The sequence below is a fragment of the Patagioenas fasciata genome, chromosome 2 (genome assembly GCF_037038585.1).
Source record: "Patagioenas fasciata isolate bPatFas1 chromosome 2, bPatFas1.hap1, whole genome shotgun sequence".
Lineage (NCBI taxonomy): Eukaryota > Metazoa > Chordata > Aves > Columbiformes > Columbidae > Patagioenas > Patagioenas fasciata.
Window position 1 is genome coordinate 147,565,161 of NC_092521.1, and position 16,037 is coordinate 147,581,197.

At 40.1% G+C, this 16,037-nt stretch overlaps 1 protein-coding gene across 4 annotated transcripts in view; it reads right to left on the reverse strand.

Moving 5' to 3' along the window:
* Positions 1–339: 339 nt before the first annotated feature.
* The window catches only part of ST8SIA6 (ST8 alpha-N-acetyl-neuraminide alpha-2,8-sialyltransferase 6), a 47,380-nt gene continuing 31,682 nt past the window's right edge, over positions 340–16,037 (reverse strand). Inside the window, exons 8-9 of one of the 4 annotated variants that reach the window (XM_071805190.1) lie at positions 12,740–13,212; positions 340–8,436 (exon numbers count right to left, since the gene is read on the reverse strand). In XM_071805190.1, the coding sequence (XP_071661291.1) occupies positions 12,744–13,212 (469 nt within the window). In that variant the 3' untranslated portion in view covers positions 340–8,436; positions 12,740–12,743. Of the gene's footprint in view, positions 8,437–11,655; positions 13,213–16,037 lie in introns of those variants that run through there. The other 3 variants (XM_071805191.1, XM_065830329.2, XM_065830327.2) reach the window with 3 other exon arrangements.

Consider the following 16,037-nt stretch of genomic DNA (forward strand, 5'->3'; position numbering starts at 1 on the left):
TTGAGTGAAAATGCTTTCTCTGAACTTCATCTGTTTGAAATTTGTTTACTACAACCATCTCTGTACTTGTCTTGCAACCAAAACCTTACTAAGGAAAAAAACAACATCAAAAAGCCACTGAAACGTATCTAGAGGGCTCCTAGATGCACATTTATGAGACATATACTCATGGTCAGGATTTTGTATGAAAAATTTTTGCATCAGTAGTTTTAGTATTTCCAGGTAATCCCTGTTTTCAAAGTGTTTCGTGATTTTTAGAGGTAGTTTTCAAGTTTAATACATATTTTTATTGAAAAAATGCAACAATTTTTGTTTCTTTTTTGGTTCCTTTTCTTGTTTGATTTTTCATCAATAAATAATTTTTACAATATTTCAAGTCATTAGAAGTAATAAAAAGATGGTTAATTGCGTTGCCATACAGTAATGGGAAAGACCGAAAAGACGTGAAGGTATTATTTAAGGAAAACATATTTATACATGCCCCAATGCCCAGACCCCCATACCTGTTTTTAAGCAGAGCTTGCCTTTTCCCTTGTACAATTTTAAGTAACTGCCCATATTTCTGCTGAGAGTTGCTAGCACTGTTGCAGAGGAATCACACTAATGCATTTTTTACACAGTTGTGCCTCAGAAAACATATTTTTGATTGTTCAGTCTCAAGAATACAAAAAAAAAAGGAAAAAAAATAGTCACAATTATGCCTAATAGGTCTTTATTTCCAAACAGAAACTGCAAAAATATTCTATTACAGAACAGGTAACAAGTGCAGAATTCTAAGCATGCATTATAACAGTGAAACCATTGCCTCCTTGACAAAAAATCATTAGGCACTTAAAACAGGAAAACAAAGTACAAATTAAATCAGCCATAACAGATGACTCAACAATACAACTTCATCTTGTTTTTCTGTAATAAAAGCGCACACATGGTTGAGGGGCTTTCTGTGCCTCCTCCTAAATCCTGCGCAGAGACACTTCTATGTTACGCTGCACACGTTCTACTCAGACAATATCAAATTCACATCTGAAAACACACATAAGTTCAGTGTTGAGAGAATATGAAGGAACCGTTTCAGAAACAGCAGCAGCAGAGCCTACGCTAGCAGCTTCACACAGAGCTTGGTGCATGTGGGGAGCACAATTATACCAGCTCCAAGGGGAGGTAAGCTCTGCTTGGACAATTGCATTGAAAAGAAAGGAACCAAAATGAAGGCAAACAAAACACATCTTAAGAGACGATGAAACTTCTGGGCAAAAGCTATCATGGAAACTTGATGACATTACATTTTGACACATGGAACAGTCTCTGAAAAGAAAAAATCACGTATTTGCCATCCCTTAGGAGCAGCCCCATGCAGAACCTCTCAATACACCTATCTTCTCACTTGTAGTTCTTGACCTAAATCAGAAGCAGAGGCAGACTCTTAGAGCCATCTTAGAAAGGTAAATCTCAGAAGCAAATGTCCAAATAAGTAATGAAAATAACCACCTAGAAATCAGTTAGATACCCTTAAAAATGATTTGGGGTTGTACCACTGTTTTTGCAGGTGACATTATGTAACTTCCCCCACAGTTTACTCTGGTAGCATAAAACGTAATTAATATTTTAAATAACTTTAGTTAGATACTGAAATAATACTAAGAATATTAACACAAAAACACATATGAAGCTACTATATAAAATATGCATCTAAAATATGCAGAAATTTCAGCTATTACACTTCAATTTCTCAAGAATTTAGGAATGGGTTTGTACCATAAGCACTAACAATAAATACCCCAAGGAGGAGGTGTTTTCAGGGAATCACCTGACAGCTGAGCCAAGAGCTGAGAAGCCTGGCAGCTGCTGAACTACAGACTTGCTGTGAAGAATCTCCTCTTGTCAAGGGCTAAAGTGAATAGTGAGGAATTTAAACCCAGCAATCTTATTGTAGACTAGACTATCCTGCCACAACCATTAGCATGATTCATTCTGATGACCTCTTGCCATGATACCATGAATTCATGGTGGAATCGTCAAATACTACCATCATACAATTGTCGTGAGTTTTCTCCCTCACTGCAGAAAAGTGGTATGGAAAAAAAGACAAGACACAACAGTACCAGGTGCAGCAACAACCACCCATGTCTCACACTGTATTGCTGAAGCTACGTCAGGGTTTAGCAAAAGACAGGTTTAACTGTTTATTTGATGGCAATGTAAGGATGCCACTCCTCATATTTAACCTCAGGGAAAAAAAAAAATCTAGTAGTTCTGGTACTTGCAATAAAGAAGCACAGCCGGACTGTTTCCGTCCTTAAGCCAGTATAAGCCAACACCTGCCACTGACAGGCAGTTATTACTCAGACACAGAAGGGTGTGAGCTCAGTAAACGGCCACACATCACAACAATAAGTTTAGTTACTGTGTGGAACTCCTTGGTCTATGCCAAACCCAAGTTTAGGTAGTCCCATTGGGTGTAGCTCTTGTACTGCTTGCATTTTCTTGACACGGAGAGCACACTGACAGGCTGCTAGCCCAGCTGGACCAGTGCACAGCAACCCAGTAACGCGGGGACATTCCCCTGGAGAGCCAGCATTCCCCAAATAGGCAGGTATTCTCAAACGCAACTTTATGAAAGGAGACCGCTAAGTAACAGCAATAGTTCCTTTGTTTAGTGGTATGCTGCAGATCATTTCATGCTCTGCTTGACCATCATGATAATTTAGAGCCAATTAAGAAATAAAATGAACGTCATGAAAATCTGGAGCAAAGTTTAATAAACGTAAATCTGCCCACTTGTTGTGCTCTATAGCTGAAAGCCCCAAATTATTTCTCCTGAGTACCCTGAAATCTCAGCAGCCTTTGAAACTTGGCTGTCCAAAAATTTGGAAAAGGATGATGCTTCTGCCTAAAACGACAGAACTCAAAATCAAGAAAGCCAGGCTTTAGATTGCAAATACACATCCTTTTGTTGCTGTTCTCAGCTACAAGACCTAGAGATGAAAGAGATGAGCTGATGAAGCACCACACAATGAAGTATTACTTGGTTGTGAATATACTTCAAACTAAGGTATGTTCAACTAACAAGCACATGTATGAGAAGTCTACTGTTTCAGACCATGCAACAAGTGGTTATCAGCTGTTGAAACAAAGCTGTTTCAGAATAAAGTACTTCACAGAATATTCCTTGGGCTTGATCTCATGCAGACTCCTGTACACAAGTGGATGTGTGGTTTGCAGACCTGAGAGCCCCTGCAGGAGTTACTGCATAGATGGTCATGATCTCATTCCACAGATTTGTCACCTGAGAGAGAGCAAGTGACAAGACAGGAAAGATCTCCAGGTCAAACATTTTTTAAACATAGAATGTCATGTTCAGGCTGTAGCTCTACCACAGAGTCTGTGAAGGGTCAAGGTCTAAGTGATCAGTTAACTCAGACCAATTAACCAATCCAGACACCTGCACTGGATAAAATAAAATAATATATAACAACAGGAATATTTTGCTAGTAATTTGGGGAGCCCACAGAAGATGCTAGGTCACCTAGAACATTTAGTATCTTTTCCTAAATCACACAGGACGGAGAATTTCATCTTGACTCAAGCATGGCAATATGTCAGACATCTCACTACTGTACAAAGAAAAGAGAATCAAAGTGAGATTAACTGGTCTCCAAACTGCCAGACCTTGCACAGCTCTGTTCTCTCCAGATGCTGTTTTTGATACTGGGATTAGCAGAGACTGAAAGCACAGGCATGCTGAATAATGAGCAAATTTATGCAAGTTCACTATCAGTGACCTGAGAAACAGTATTTACAGTCAAAGGTATTTTTTACTGTCATCATTTCTGAACCTGCTGGTGGTGAACAGGTTGTTCAAGTGACTGTGAAGGGAAAGAAATGGGGGGGCAATAATCACCTGGTGTAGGTACCTACAGCCCCTAAGTGTCCTCTGTCACAGCAGGGAGAGCTGGGCTCCTGCCCACCAGAGCAGCCACCGTGCTGCGATCCCCCCTTGCAGGAGCCCAGCTCTCCCTTCTGACCACGGAGTCCCCAGAGCTGTCACCTTCTGGACTTGCCCAAGGCTTCAGGGACCTCTGGGCCTGCCCAGCAGCCATCAGATAACAAACAGCCCCCGTTGTGTCCCTGTGGTCCCACCTGCAGGGTCTCACCTTCTCCTTTGCTTTGACTCTGAAATTTCCCAGACTCTGTTGGCATGAACCAATTTTCTTGTTCTGTTGCCATGCCAGGTTTTTGCCAGCTCAGGGTGTCAAAACAGTTTGTGTAGGACCAGACAGGAGCCAGAGATGGCACGAAGAAAAGGCTGGAGTGCAAGAATGAGGAACAGACTGCATAGCCAGCCATTACAGCTTAAGTCACTGCAGAGCTACAGCTCAAATCTAGCACCTCTGGTTACGCAATGCAAATATCCCACCATGCTACCTTCCTTGGGATAAAACCCCAGACATTTAAAGTGTGTTTTACTCTGCTACAAGCAAAGCAACATTTGATTCATAGCCACACAAACCCCCCAACAGACACTAAACCGGCCCACATAACACCCCACAGGGGGAAGAGAAATAACCAGCTCAAGGTAGTGCTGGATCCTAAAGGAAGATGCGACATTAAAGATTCAGAGGAGAAAAAGAAATAAAAGCAGCCAAGCAGGCCTTAATCTAACGCCGCTGTGAAGCAGTCGTGTGCAAGGACACTGTCAGCCTCTGCAGAGGTACACTGAACTATTAGCACGTTGTCAGAGTTTCTATCTTTGGAAAACTATTTAATCTCAATATTCACTCCATAGCATGTGACAGCACTGGAGGCCCACAAACCCTAAAATTGATTATTCCTTATGTGAAGTAGAGAAACTGAAAGGCCTTTCTTAAACTTTGGTCAAGAATCCTTAATCAAAACTGCACTTGGCTCAGTCCTGCAAAAGTCTCATAAACATTCCCAACCAGGTGCAAAATCCATTTACTCATCATTAAGCTGGCACAGATGTAAAAAAATGAGAAATAATATATTTGGCTACCCGAGAAAACATCCTTTGTTGCAGTGAGTGTACTTCAGCGAGTCTTGATCAATCTAACTGCACCCTGTCACACAGAAACACCACTATTATATTAACCTGCCCAGCCTGGGCGCAAATTAACACAACCCAGCCGCCAAGCACATACCAGCAGCAGCAACGATAATAAAGTCGCGTACAAGGTCTGCGCTCCCATGGAGCGAAGTGAATCCAACTAACGTCTCATAATAACTTCATGTCTGCACCAAGGCCAGAGAAAGCTACATTAAAAATAGATTCTTAACCTGAAGTCTAATAGAGCACATTTTCATTCTATGAGTTAAGGAGTATTTGTAGGAAAGGGTAGGAAAGGTTAACAATTCCTCCGCACGTTTCTTGTCAGCCCTGTGCTCTAAACAAATCACTGAGAGCTTTGAGAGCACAGAGGACCTGGTCTTTGGGTCAATGGCAAGTTCAAACCTTGCTGAAAAAATGCTACAAAGTCAAAGTGTCTGTCCATGTCAAACAGCTCTCCGTTTGCTTTCATTTGTGAGTGCTACATCACGCTCCTTCAGCCAAGACCACTCTTCATCAAAGAAACTACAATAGGTTTCTTCTTTTTGGCTAAACGTCTCTTGAAATGTATTCCAATAACCTTTCAGTTGACTAATAGCATAGCTGCACAGAAATAGTCCAGATGCACAGTAACTTCAGCACTTTATGGTGTGTCTAACTAGTAAACACTTTTGAAAAAAATTGCTTCTCCACTGCAAATTAGTTTTATTTTCTCCTCTCCACATCTACTTATACACAACCAGGTTTTTCCACTTCACTCGTGCTGAGTAGTTCACTGAATTTAATCTGAGCAATGAATGGTACCCTTTGTATCATCTCTCAGCACACACAAAGCACTTGCAATTGTTCTGAACACAATGAAAGATCCTCTCCATCTCTAAAATAGATATGAATTTTTCCAAGTCAAACCACGTAGCTGCTACACAGCCAAGATCATCTCATTGCACTAGACTGGAATAAGTTATAGTCCTTGCCTGAACACAGGTATGTCTTTGTCTCTCTGGATGAAATATGACATGGTTCTCCTCAACGTAGGCTGTTTGCATCACCCAAAGGACAACTACATCACATTGCACAGCTTCCAGCTATGAATGCTCAGTGACGGTCTATGTGAGGGATTTATGGCACAGGAGGAGCTCTTTTGGGAGCAAATTTGTCTTTGGATCTATGACTAGAGTCTTGCAGAAGGCAATCATCCAGAACACTTGTAATGTGGACACAGGGTCTTGCCGCAGCCAGCTCTCCGCACACAAGCAGCAGATGCTTGTGGCCAGAAACCAGCACAGATTCCACTGCTGGAGAAGACAAAACATGGATCTGTGGTGCTGGAACCATAGCAGACCACGGTAAATCAAACCCTTGTGCTGGACTCTTTCAGTCACCGGCTGATAACGCAGATGTGCCCATCGACTCAATGCTGATGTCTTTATTTCTGTTAAAACCCATACTGATATTCAGAGGTCTGCTCATGTATTAGTGGTGTCATTCAATGCCCCAAAGCACTATCTATTTTTTAAAAACCTTACTTTCAGAAATTGACTCGATTACTGATAATATGCAGCCAGGATTCATGGACACTTCTGCTTGGGTAGGAGTAGTATTGGATTCTGATATCATTATCTTGGAAATGGATCAAGATGCTGAAGGTGTCTCAACAAACTGACCTGAAACCATGAATGATTGATTCTAATACTTTCAGGATTATTTATGTGATTATAAAACAGCTACAAGGTAAGCTTTCAGGTATTACAACGATATAGAAATGCTCTTATGAAGTATCAGTTTAAAAGTTTTTTTGAACCTTGTTTTATAAGGTTCAATTCATTTAAGTGAGATTTTTTTCAGATATAATCCTCAATGAGTGGAATATTGAATATTCTTTAAATCAGTTGATTGGGGATTTAATGCTACAGTGGCAAAAGGAGTTTTAGTAAACAAAATACCCAAAGGCATCTGACTGTAAAAGAAGGACATTCTGTCTTTGAACTGATCACTCAACAGACTCTCAAAATAGGAACTGAAACTCTTCTTTTAACAGAAAGTAGTTATTACAAATTTTCGTTGGGTTTGTTTATTTTTTGTTTTGTTTTGTGTGTTTGCTTGGTTTTTGTTTCTTTTTTTTTTTTTTTCCCGCAGTAAAATGTATTAGCAGCAACACACAAGCAGCCATAGCTGGGGTAACAACTGCTTGTTGCAGCTCCTGCAAATGTTAATGTGATTCTTTCCATTGGGCTGATATTTCACTTTTTCTTGTTGTAGGATGTTGCTCTGCAGGTATTCCTGGACCATATGGAAACCTAATGCACAAGAACTGCATGGGTTTTAAATTAAGTGACTTTAGGTTCTTTCCTGTTATGTCCTGGTACAAGAGAAAAGCTTGGGGCTGATTGTTAAAGGAACAGTCTTCTAATAATGCTTAGTGCAGTTTCCTTGATACGAGGTATGCTCGGTGAAAAAAGAAATAGAAGCAATAATAGGTTTTGTGCCTATTGTCTTTCTAATGAATGGTCCATCTTTTATGCCAGCTGAGATACCGAGCTGGGATTGCACGAATGTGAGCAAAGTCAGGCCCTACCAGGACTCTGGGGACTGCAGCCCGGAACCTGCTTTATTGTCCTGACCTGGAGCTGAATTGCACCTTGGACACAAACATAAGCAAGAAGAGGGGTTTCTAAACAATTATACAGTTCTGGTCCTTCAAACACTTGTTCACAAAATTAACATCATTCACATGAGTGATCCCATTAAATCCACAGCATTATCTATTGCCCACAAAAAAAACAAAAAAAAAGCCCATGAATCATTTGACTATCTCTAACCTGAGAGATTTTTTCATCTGTGCACCTGGGACAAACTAGGAATGACATGGCTCTGAACTAATTACTCCTCTGTAGCTCTTCTCATAACTCTTCTCATGCAAACAAATGCTAGTGTTTACAGGATCAAGTTCTTAATTGAAAATGTTCACTGCCAACTCATGTAGCTACCATACAGAGACTGTTGTCTGTATTACGTGACATTAACAAAACAGAGATCTTATGGCAAAATATTTTAATGACACTTTAAGAAGAAGAACATGATGAATGTCACATATTGCCACCATCCTGAGATTGTGCTTTGTTATAATTAAACCAATAGTCAGGAGTTTCAGAATTTCCCAAATAAACGTTATTTTGTATTTTAAAAAAATATTTACTTGAAATTAAAAAAATGTAGCAGTCACTGTGTGAAAAAATCACTTCTTTTTGTCCACAAGTATAAAATATTTCTCTACTGTAATAATGTAGTTCAGTGCTCACAAAACCACATCAGATCAAATCCCACACCAAACTGCTGAGATACACACAAACTGTCTCCTTAGGACCATCACCCTGGAATTAAAATAATAAAATACGTTATTTGCATTTCTTGTATAGTAGGAAAACTGCTTGTTATATTCAAAATAAGACAATAGCTTAGTCTTCTGTGTAAGGACTTCACCTTCTGCAGCTGCTTTTTTATCCTGATTTCAGACTGGGAGTCTGTGACATTCCTTACACATCATCACAGGTCCACAGAATTCTCCTGGGTAAGCTGGGCTGCCAGTTCCTGACCCCGTGGGAGCACCTGTTCTTGCTGAAGGAGGACGCCTTCCCTGGAACACCCCAGAACTGCTCACACTCACCCCATCTGCACCATTCCCTTCAGGCTTCCCAAGCTGACCAAGGCTGGGTCTAACCAGTATCTTCATGGGACACAGCCACTGCTAATCTGAGTATAGATAAGTTCTAAATTATATTAATCATATTTTGAAATAGCTAGAGATCGAAATTATTCTGTTTCTTCAACAGGTTAGTTCTGCTGTGGACAAATCAAACCCTTTGAAACCTAACATAAATTCTAATTAGATTTAATCTCTATTTTTATGTTCTGGTGGGTTTTAACTAAACCAGAAGCAACTTTTCTCTCATTGTTTCATTACTGACATTATTAACACTTAAGCTTACTTAGTGGCTGAACACATGAGCGAGGTGTGTGCTTAAAAGCTACACTGCATGGGTACTAATGCAGAAGACCTTTCTTTCAACGCTGTATACATCTAATAATTTCATGCTGGATAATATTTGCCCAAGTCAGGGATAGGCTGAAATCTGTCTCCCTGACAGGAACCAGAGGCATCCTTGTTTTCAAAATGTGGTACCATTTTTCTCAAGGTAATCAAAAGTGAATTGTGGGGTAGTTCATTTTTCTCTAGTTACACCAAGACACCACAAGCATAAAAGTTTCTGCAGAATTTAAGCTCATGTTGGTATCCTACTGTTATAAATACGTTCTTTATAACAATTATATTCATAAATAGGTTATTTATAACAGTATCTATCACTTATTTGGATTGTAGCAGCTTTCAAGATTAAAAAAGATCACATGCTGACAGAGTTTGGAACAAAACTACTCTCTTTGATGTTAACTCCTGAGTCGAGATGGAGGCGGCCACCTGCTTCACAGGACCTGCCCTGCTGGCTCCATCTGGAGCAGAGGGCTGCATTGCTGCTCCCTCTGGCACAAACAGGTGGCTTTTCATCATCTGCGTGAAATTACAAAGTCCAGACTCAATTTTTACTTTCCAGGTAAGACACACTCACAGTCAGAGGAAGGTTCGGCAGTTCTTACACCTTAACCTCTGCTCAGCCTCTCCACCTTCAATCCTTCTGCTCAGACGACTGAGCACTATTCTCTTCCCCAGGCTCCAGGAGTCTCAGTTTCATTCTGTCATTTTTTCTTTCTGTGTTTTTTTTGTTGACTAACTCCTCTGAGCAGTTTCTTAATGTTACTGTGGTGTATGTCAAAGCAACACATACTCACCCTCCCCGCTGTCTCTTTCTAGCAAACGGAAAACCTGATGGATTCTTGGTCACACAAAATTCGCATTTTAACCAGGCTTCTGGGCAATCAAATTTTTGCTGTCTGATTAATTTATCATCTGACAATTTTTCTAATCAGATTTTTCTGTCTATTTTTAAATATGAATCAGGCCATTTCCCTTCCTCGACCCTATGTTTACTTGAAGCTAATGACATACCCTTCAGGCTTATCAGGTTAAATCGATGCACAAACAAGACTTCCTTCAGCTGCAGGGCCACAGCAAAAATGATCTGGTAATTCAATACTAAGTAATAAAGGTCATTATTCCAATTACATTTCAAGATTTTGCTGATGTTTCATTTTCTACTTCACTATCTGTGATAGGTAGGCATCTACTTTAGCGAAGACATGCACGTGTCTGTTGAGCATGAACATAAAGGTGCAGGGGCAGATATTGAAGCAGATGGAGTTTCCCACATTGTTCAGCATCGGCTCTGCAGGACTCTCCTACCTGACAATTCTCTCTATCCAACACAAAAAGATCACCTTTACAATGGCAAGGATGGCATTTAACAGCAATACTGCCAAAATGATTCATTGGGATACAGTTGTGCTCAGCCTATACTGTTCCAGAACCTGCTACCTGCTTGCAATACAGCTGCTTGCAGCAGAGCAGCTTCTTGCACTTCTTATTTACAGCAGCAAATTTTTGTGTCCCAGAAACGTGTGAGGGCAGTGGGCACCCAGTCGTGTAAGGAACCTTCAGCTGCCCACTTAGAGCATGGAGCAGGGAGAGGAACATAAAAGGCAAATTGAACACAGAAAGGAAATTGTTCAATTTTTAGAAAAGGTCATCTTCAGTTAAATATACTCATTACAGAATTTCAATTATCTCTAATAGTTGATAATAGTAGCAGAATAGTAGCTCAAACTGAAAGCATTTAATTTCTTTGGTTTTAAAGGGCTAACTTTTCCTTTTGTAAATATAAGTGTAAATTACAGCAGCACAACTTACCCTTCTGGCTGCTTTTTCCTTACAGCTTATTTAGCAACTCTGGCCTCAGAAGTGATTTTCAGTCTGTCAAGCATGGACAGCATTTAATCAAACCATACAGATGCTTAAACATTTTTTGTGGCTTCTATCTGCTCCTCTCTAGATTAAATATTCATAAAGAGCTGCCTTTCATTTTCTTAGCTGGTGTAGTTACTACAATTAAAATTACACAGTATGTCTCCTGCGATTTATATCATAGGAAGAGTAAATACAATGGAAACTGCAGGGTATAAAAAGCTTAGCCACTAAGAAAAATACATTATGTATTTCTTAACCTTTCCAATTTGCTGCAACTTTTTACAAGCAAAAAAAGCAAACCCTAGCCACATGAAACTGCATACACATACACCTCCTCCTAGGTAATCTCCTGCCATGGAGCAGGAGAATGGGTTCACTAGATGGCTTCTAGGTCCCTTCTCTCATGTTTTACATTAAACTAATAACATATGAAAGCAGTTTATTTTTCTATTTCTTCAAATAAACTGAAGCTGAATAAAATTGTGCCTTCTTGGTACTAGCAATCTACTAGTTCAAAATTTTGCTGTCTCTGATGATGAACCAAGTATGAATGTATCTTTGATAGCATGTTTTCTAAATATTAACACCACCAAAAGATCTTTTCTAATACATTTCAGAACCTAGTCAGAAGACAAGACCTGAGCTTTTGAACTGAAAATTTCTGGCTTGAACAAGATGATGCTATTTTAGTTTATTAAACTTGAGTAATACAGTCTTGAGATTACATCAGTCCAATTAAAGCATATTGTATACAATGGTAGTTCTACCGTGCATTTCACTTACTGTTATATTCACTTGAAGCCCCTGGTAAAATAGAGTTCTGTGAAAGACAAATCTGACAACAGCATCACGAGCTGGGGAATTTCTGAGTTAGTTTAAAAAGACAAAGAATTATTTATACAAATAGCTCTTATTTTGCCAACGGGGCAAATCAAGATTGAAAACATGCAGAAAAATCTTTTCAAAGTCATCTGTAACCTGTACACGGTAAATTGGCTCAAGGTCAGAGGCCACATTCTGTGCTGCATTTCTCCAAGGCAATACATAGAAGGTAGTCATCCAAGGGGTATGTAACAGTAAAGGCAGAGGAAAAGGAATGACACTTCATCCCCTATTTGTAACTCCCAGATTCTGAGCTGCCTGAAGGTAAAATCCTCAGTCAGATCTGCTGTGTGTGCGGCAGCGTCCTCCCGGCTGCCCACGGGCTGTTGTGCGGCCAGGGCTGCGGGAGCACACGGCTCCCAACTCGGCTCTGCCCAGCAAGAGGGAACAAAAGCACAAACGCACGCTGTTCCTTTGTGGGGCAACCTTCATCCTCATTTTGGCCCCTGTACACATCAGGAAAGGTTGTGCCAGGATTAGGTGTCTTCTCTTGTAGATCACAGTATGTGGCTGCCTTTAATACGGCAATTCCCAAAAGAGGCTGGTTCGTGGGAATTGGTAACAAACCAAACAGAGTTTGGCAGAGAAACGTATCACAGATAAGGAGATAGTACTGAATGACTGTAAATTATGGTGACAGTGTGTATTTAGCTATGCTCCCCATCTAAACTCCACAATTAGAAAACATTTCTCAACTCTGTGATACAGTATATTTATTCAAAAAACTCCAGCCTTTCACTTATTTATGAACATAACTTGCATTAAGTGTAAGGTAGAAATGTCTCTCTAAGGAAGAACAGACCCACACTGATCACAAAACAAGTTTTCCCTTGACACATTTAAAGAAAGACATTTTATGTGGTAAGAATGTGACCTACCTTTTTAGTCTGATTCACATTTACCAAACTGCAACTTCAAAATGCCTTTGCCATGAAGCTGAAGGATCTGGTTGTATTCTTTGGGCATTGCATGGAAACCTGGTTTAGGCAGCTGGTTGTCATAATAGTGGTGGCTGATTGGCATGTTGTCTATGGATTTTGAGAAAGGCCAGAAGCCATAGAGCTTCACATTCTCACACAGCTCAAGAGCAGCACTAGTGATCATAAAACCAGATGATAACCGGTAGGCTTTCACACCCTTAGTTCTCCAGAACTGGGCAAGATTTTTCAGGTAAGAGGGGTGAAAAAATATTGCCCTTTGGGTTGCTTTGAACTCTTGCAGAGTGTGATATACTTTAAAGGAAGTGGCTGTGTTGCTTCTGAAGGAAAATGCTGGCAATAAAAGGAAAGCATCTCCATAGACCGCAATGTTCTCCAGAAATTCTTTCTTCTTTTCATTTAGTTTGTTGTATCTGTAAAGTAGAATATTTTAGGAAAAGCGTGAATGGAATGTACTATTGATATAAATATTACAGACCAAAACAGCACAACTGCACTTGCATATATGAGTTACGAACTCTGCTACACCAGTTCAGCCTGTCTACCTTACAAATTTATACCAACCTCTTATATGTCGTTATATGTGCAGTTGTGAAAATCTGACTTTATTGTATAATAAGAACACATTTCGTAAGATTGAATTTGCAACATGGGAGCTACTGAAGCAGATCAAATTTACTGCTAATAAGACCAGAATTGATCAATTCAAGTAATTCCAAAGGAGAATGCAAAAAAAATCTGATTTTATACTTTCTTTGTTTAAAAATGCATGCACTATGATATGCGCTGCATGTATTTCTGAAGTCTGTTCCTTACATCAGTAGGTATACAATAACGTCTCTTCAAAGTGTGGGTGTCTGCTCTGTGTGGAAATAGCAGTATGTGTATGAGCAGTCTTGGAGTGTTAAAGATTAGTGTGTGCTTAAGTTTTGCTGGGTCTTAGCTGCTTTTCATTTACCTTTAAAATAGCTGAAAATATAGGCATGTCTACTTATCTGCTTCGCCTACAAAGGGAACACATGGAGATCTGTAAAGACTTAGAGATCTAACTTCACAAAGGAATATTTACCCTCAGATGTTTTGGTTCCCCAAACACCAGCAGTGACTTAGTTCTCACCACTGGATAATTCCATGCTCCCAAATGTTGAATAGTGAACTTCCACAGTTATCTAAGAGGTAATGCAAGACACAAGGGGGTCTCTCAACTCATTTCCTCTATAGATCTGAGTTGTCTGGATCACCTGAACATATGGCACTTGCACGCCACTAGGGATTCAAAGCACTGAGTCCTCTTTTGCAGATAGCTGTCCATCTGAGCAGTGCTTTTTCACCTTTTAAGGGCTACCAGAGCCCACTTTTCACAAATGGCTCCAGCAGAAACTGGAAAACTTGGCTTCATTTCACTCCACAGCTTGAATAGGTTCAAGCCCTTTCCTCAAAAAGCAATTCAAGACAGAGCAGTCACTGCCATTTCCATTCAAATCCCTCACAGAGGAATTATCAGTGACCTCTGGCACAACTGAACTCATGTAAGGAGCAACACACTCCTTCTCAGCCTGAGGGGTTTAAACTTACAGCTTCTGCTTCCCCAAAAAGTGCCATTACCACCAGACTCTGAAACTCAATGAATGAGACGAGCCCCTCCTGTTGACCCTGGGCCCCTGTGCATGGAGGAGTCGAACAGCCAAAACAAGCCAGAAACGCCTGAGCCTGGGTCTAGGAAGAGTGGCTGATGGGTGAGTTTCTGGCCTCTACTCCAAGAATTTTCTCTATTTCTACTCACTATAAAGCACATAAAGAGGCTTCAGGACAGAATTCAGATCTCTGTTCTTCCTTAGCTAGAAATTTGAACAACTCAACCTCATCTTGCTCTTCTTTCCAGCTCTGCCCAGGTACGGTGCAGCGTAGTCCAGGTCTATTAGGACATAAAGAACGTGGTTCTTTCCTCCAAGAGAGTTCACCTACATTGTACACCCTGACAGACACAGTTCAAAAGCTAATTAACCTTAAAAATAATAACATCAGACTAACCCAGTATCCAGTCACAGAATTAGAAACGGAAGTGAATAAAGTCAGAGTAGGTCTTCTGAGAGAAGAAACTGACTTAGTTCTGCCAAGTTGCTTCCTGCTGCTCCTTCAAAAGCTTTTGCAGTGTTCTCTGAATATTTAAATAATTCATTTTTTAAAATCCTAAGATCGTCTCATAATCTCATTTCATTCTCACACAGGTTTAGCTCCTATTTCCTTCAGTGTAACTCCTATTAACCCTGGTGTGGCTTCCTTTGGCTAAAAAATGAGTGCAGCTGTGACAGAACTCTTTGATCAAGCCCAGACAAATCATGCATCAGGTCAGTAGTCACCATGATGCTGAGTCACTAGACAAAGTTTTCCTTCCTTGGATTCTTGTGCAGCACCACTAACATCAATGAGGTAAATCTATTTTGGAGGATGCAATAGTTCACCTTTATTTATGTCAAAAAGGGCTGAGTAAGCATGAAGGTAGTTAGTACTCACTGCAAAAAAATCAAGTTCTATCCTTGAATCAATGACAAATGTCTGTTAGTCATTTCTATGCTCACTGTACTTTTTCCTTCTTCATTTAAAGGAAAAAAAAAAAAAGCTTTGCCTGATGTCTATTTGACAAATACAGATATGACAGACAATAAGATACAGTAAGATCAGTAAGCAGTAAATAACATGCCACAGCAGTCCTTTTCATAGATAAGCTGCAGTTCCAGTCCGCTGAAGATGTCAGATTAGTCAGCCTGGCCTTATTAGATTTTCTTTTCATCAAGAAGGAAAAAAAACCCCACAACTTTGCTGAGAAAAAAAGTGTGTGAGCAGCTTTCATATGGATTGAGAAAATGGATTATAGAAATTGGGCCTTCATTCAGAAAATAGCCTTCATCAGAACAGCCCCTAAGCACATTACCTAAGAAAATGTGCTTACAATGCCACTGATAGAGTCAGACACACATTTCCAAGCTTTCCTGATTTACGATTACAATTCCTTTCTTATGCTGGGGGTGATGAGGGTCGGGGCGGGGTGGGAGGGGAAATAAGAGGCTTGGGCTTGCAATCATCAGATTTACCCTGTCATAAATTGTGGACTGGTGCCAACCAAGACACTTGCTAATCTGGGTATTGCCAACTCCTTTCTGCTACAAAAAAAAAGGCCAGGTTTAACACATTTCCATTTAGACTGGTACATATTTGACATGGGAAACAAGGCTTAATG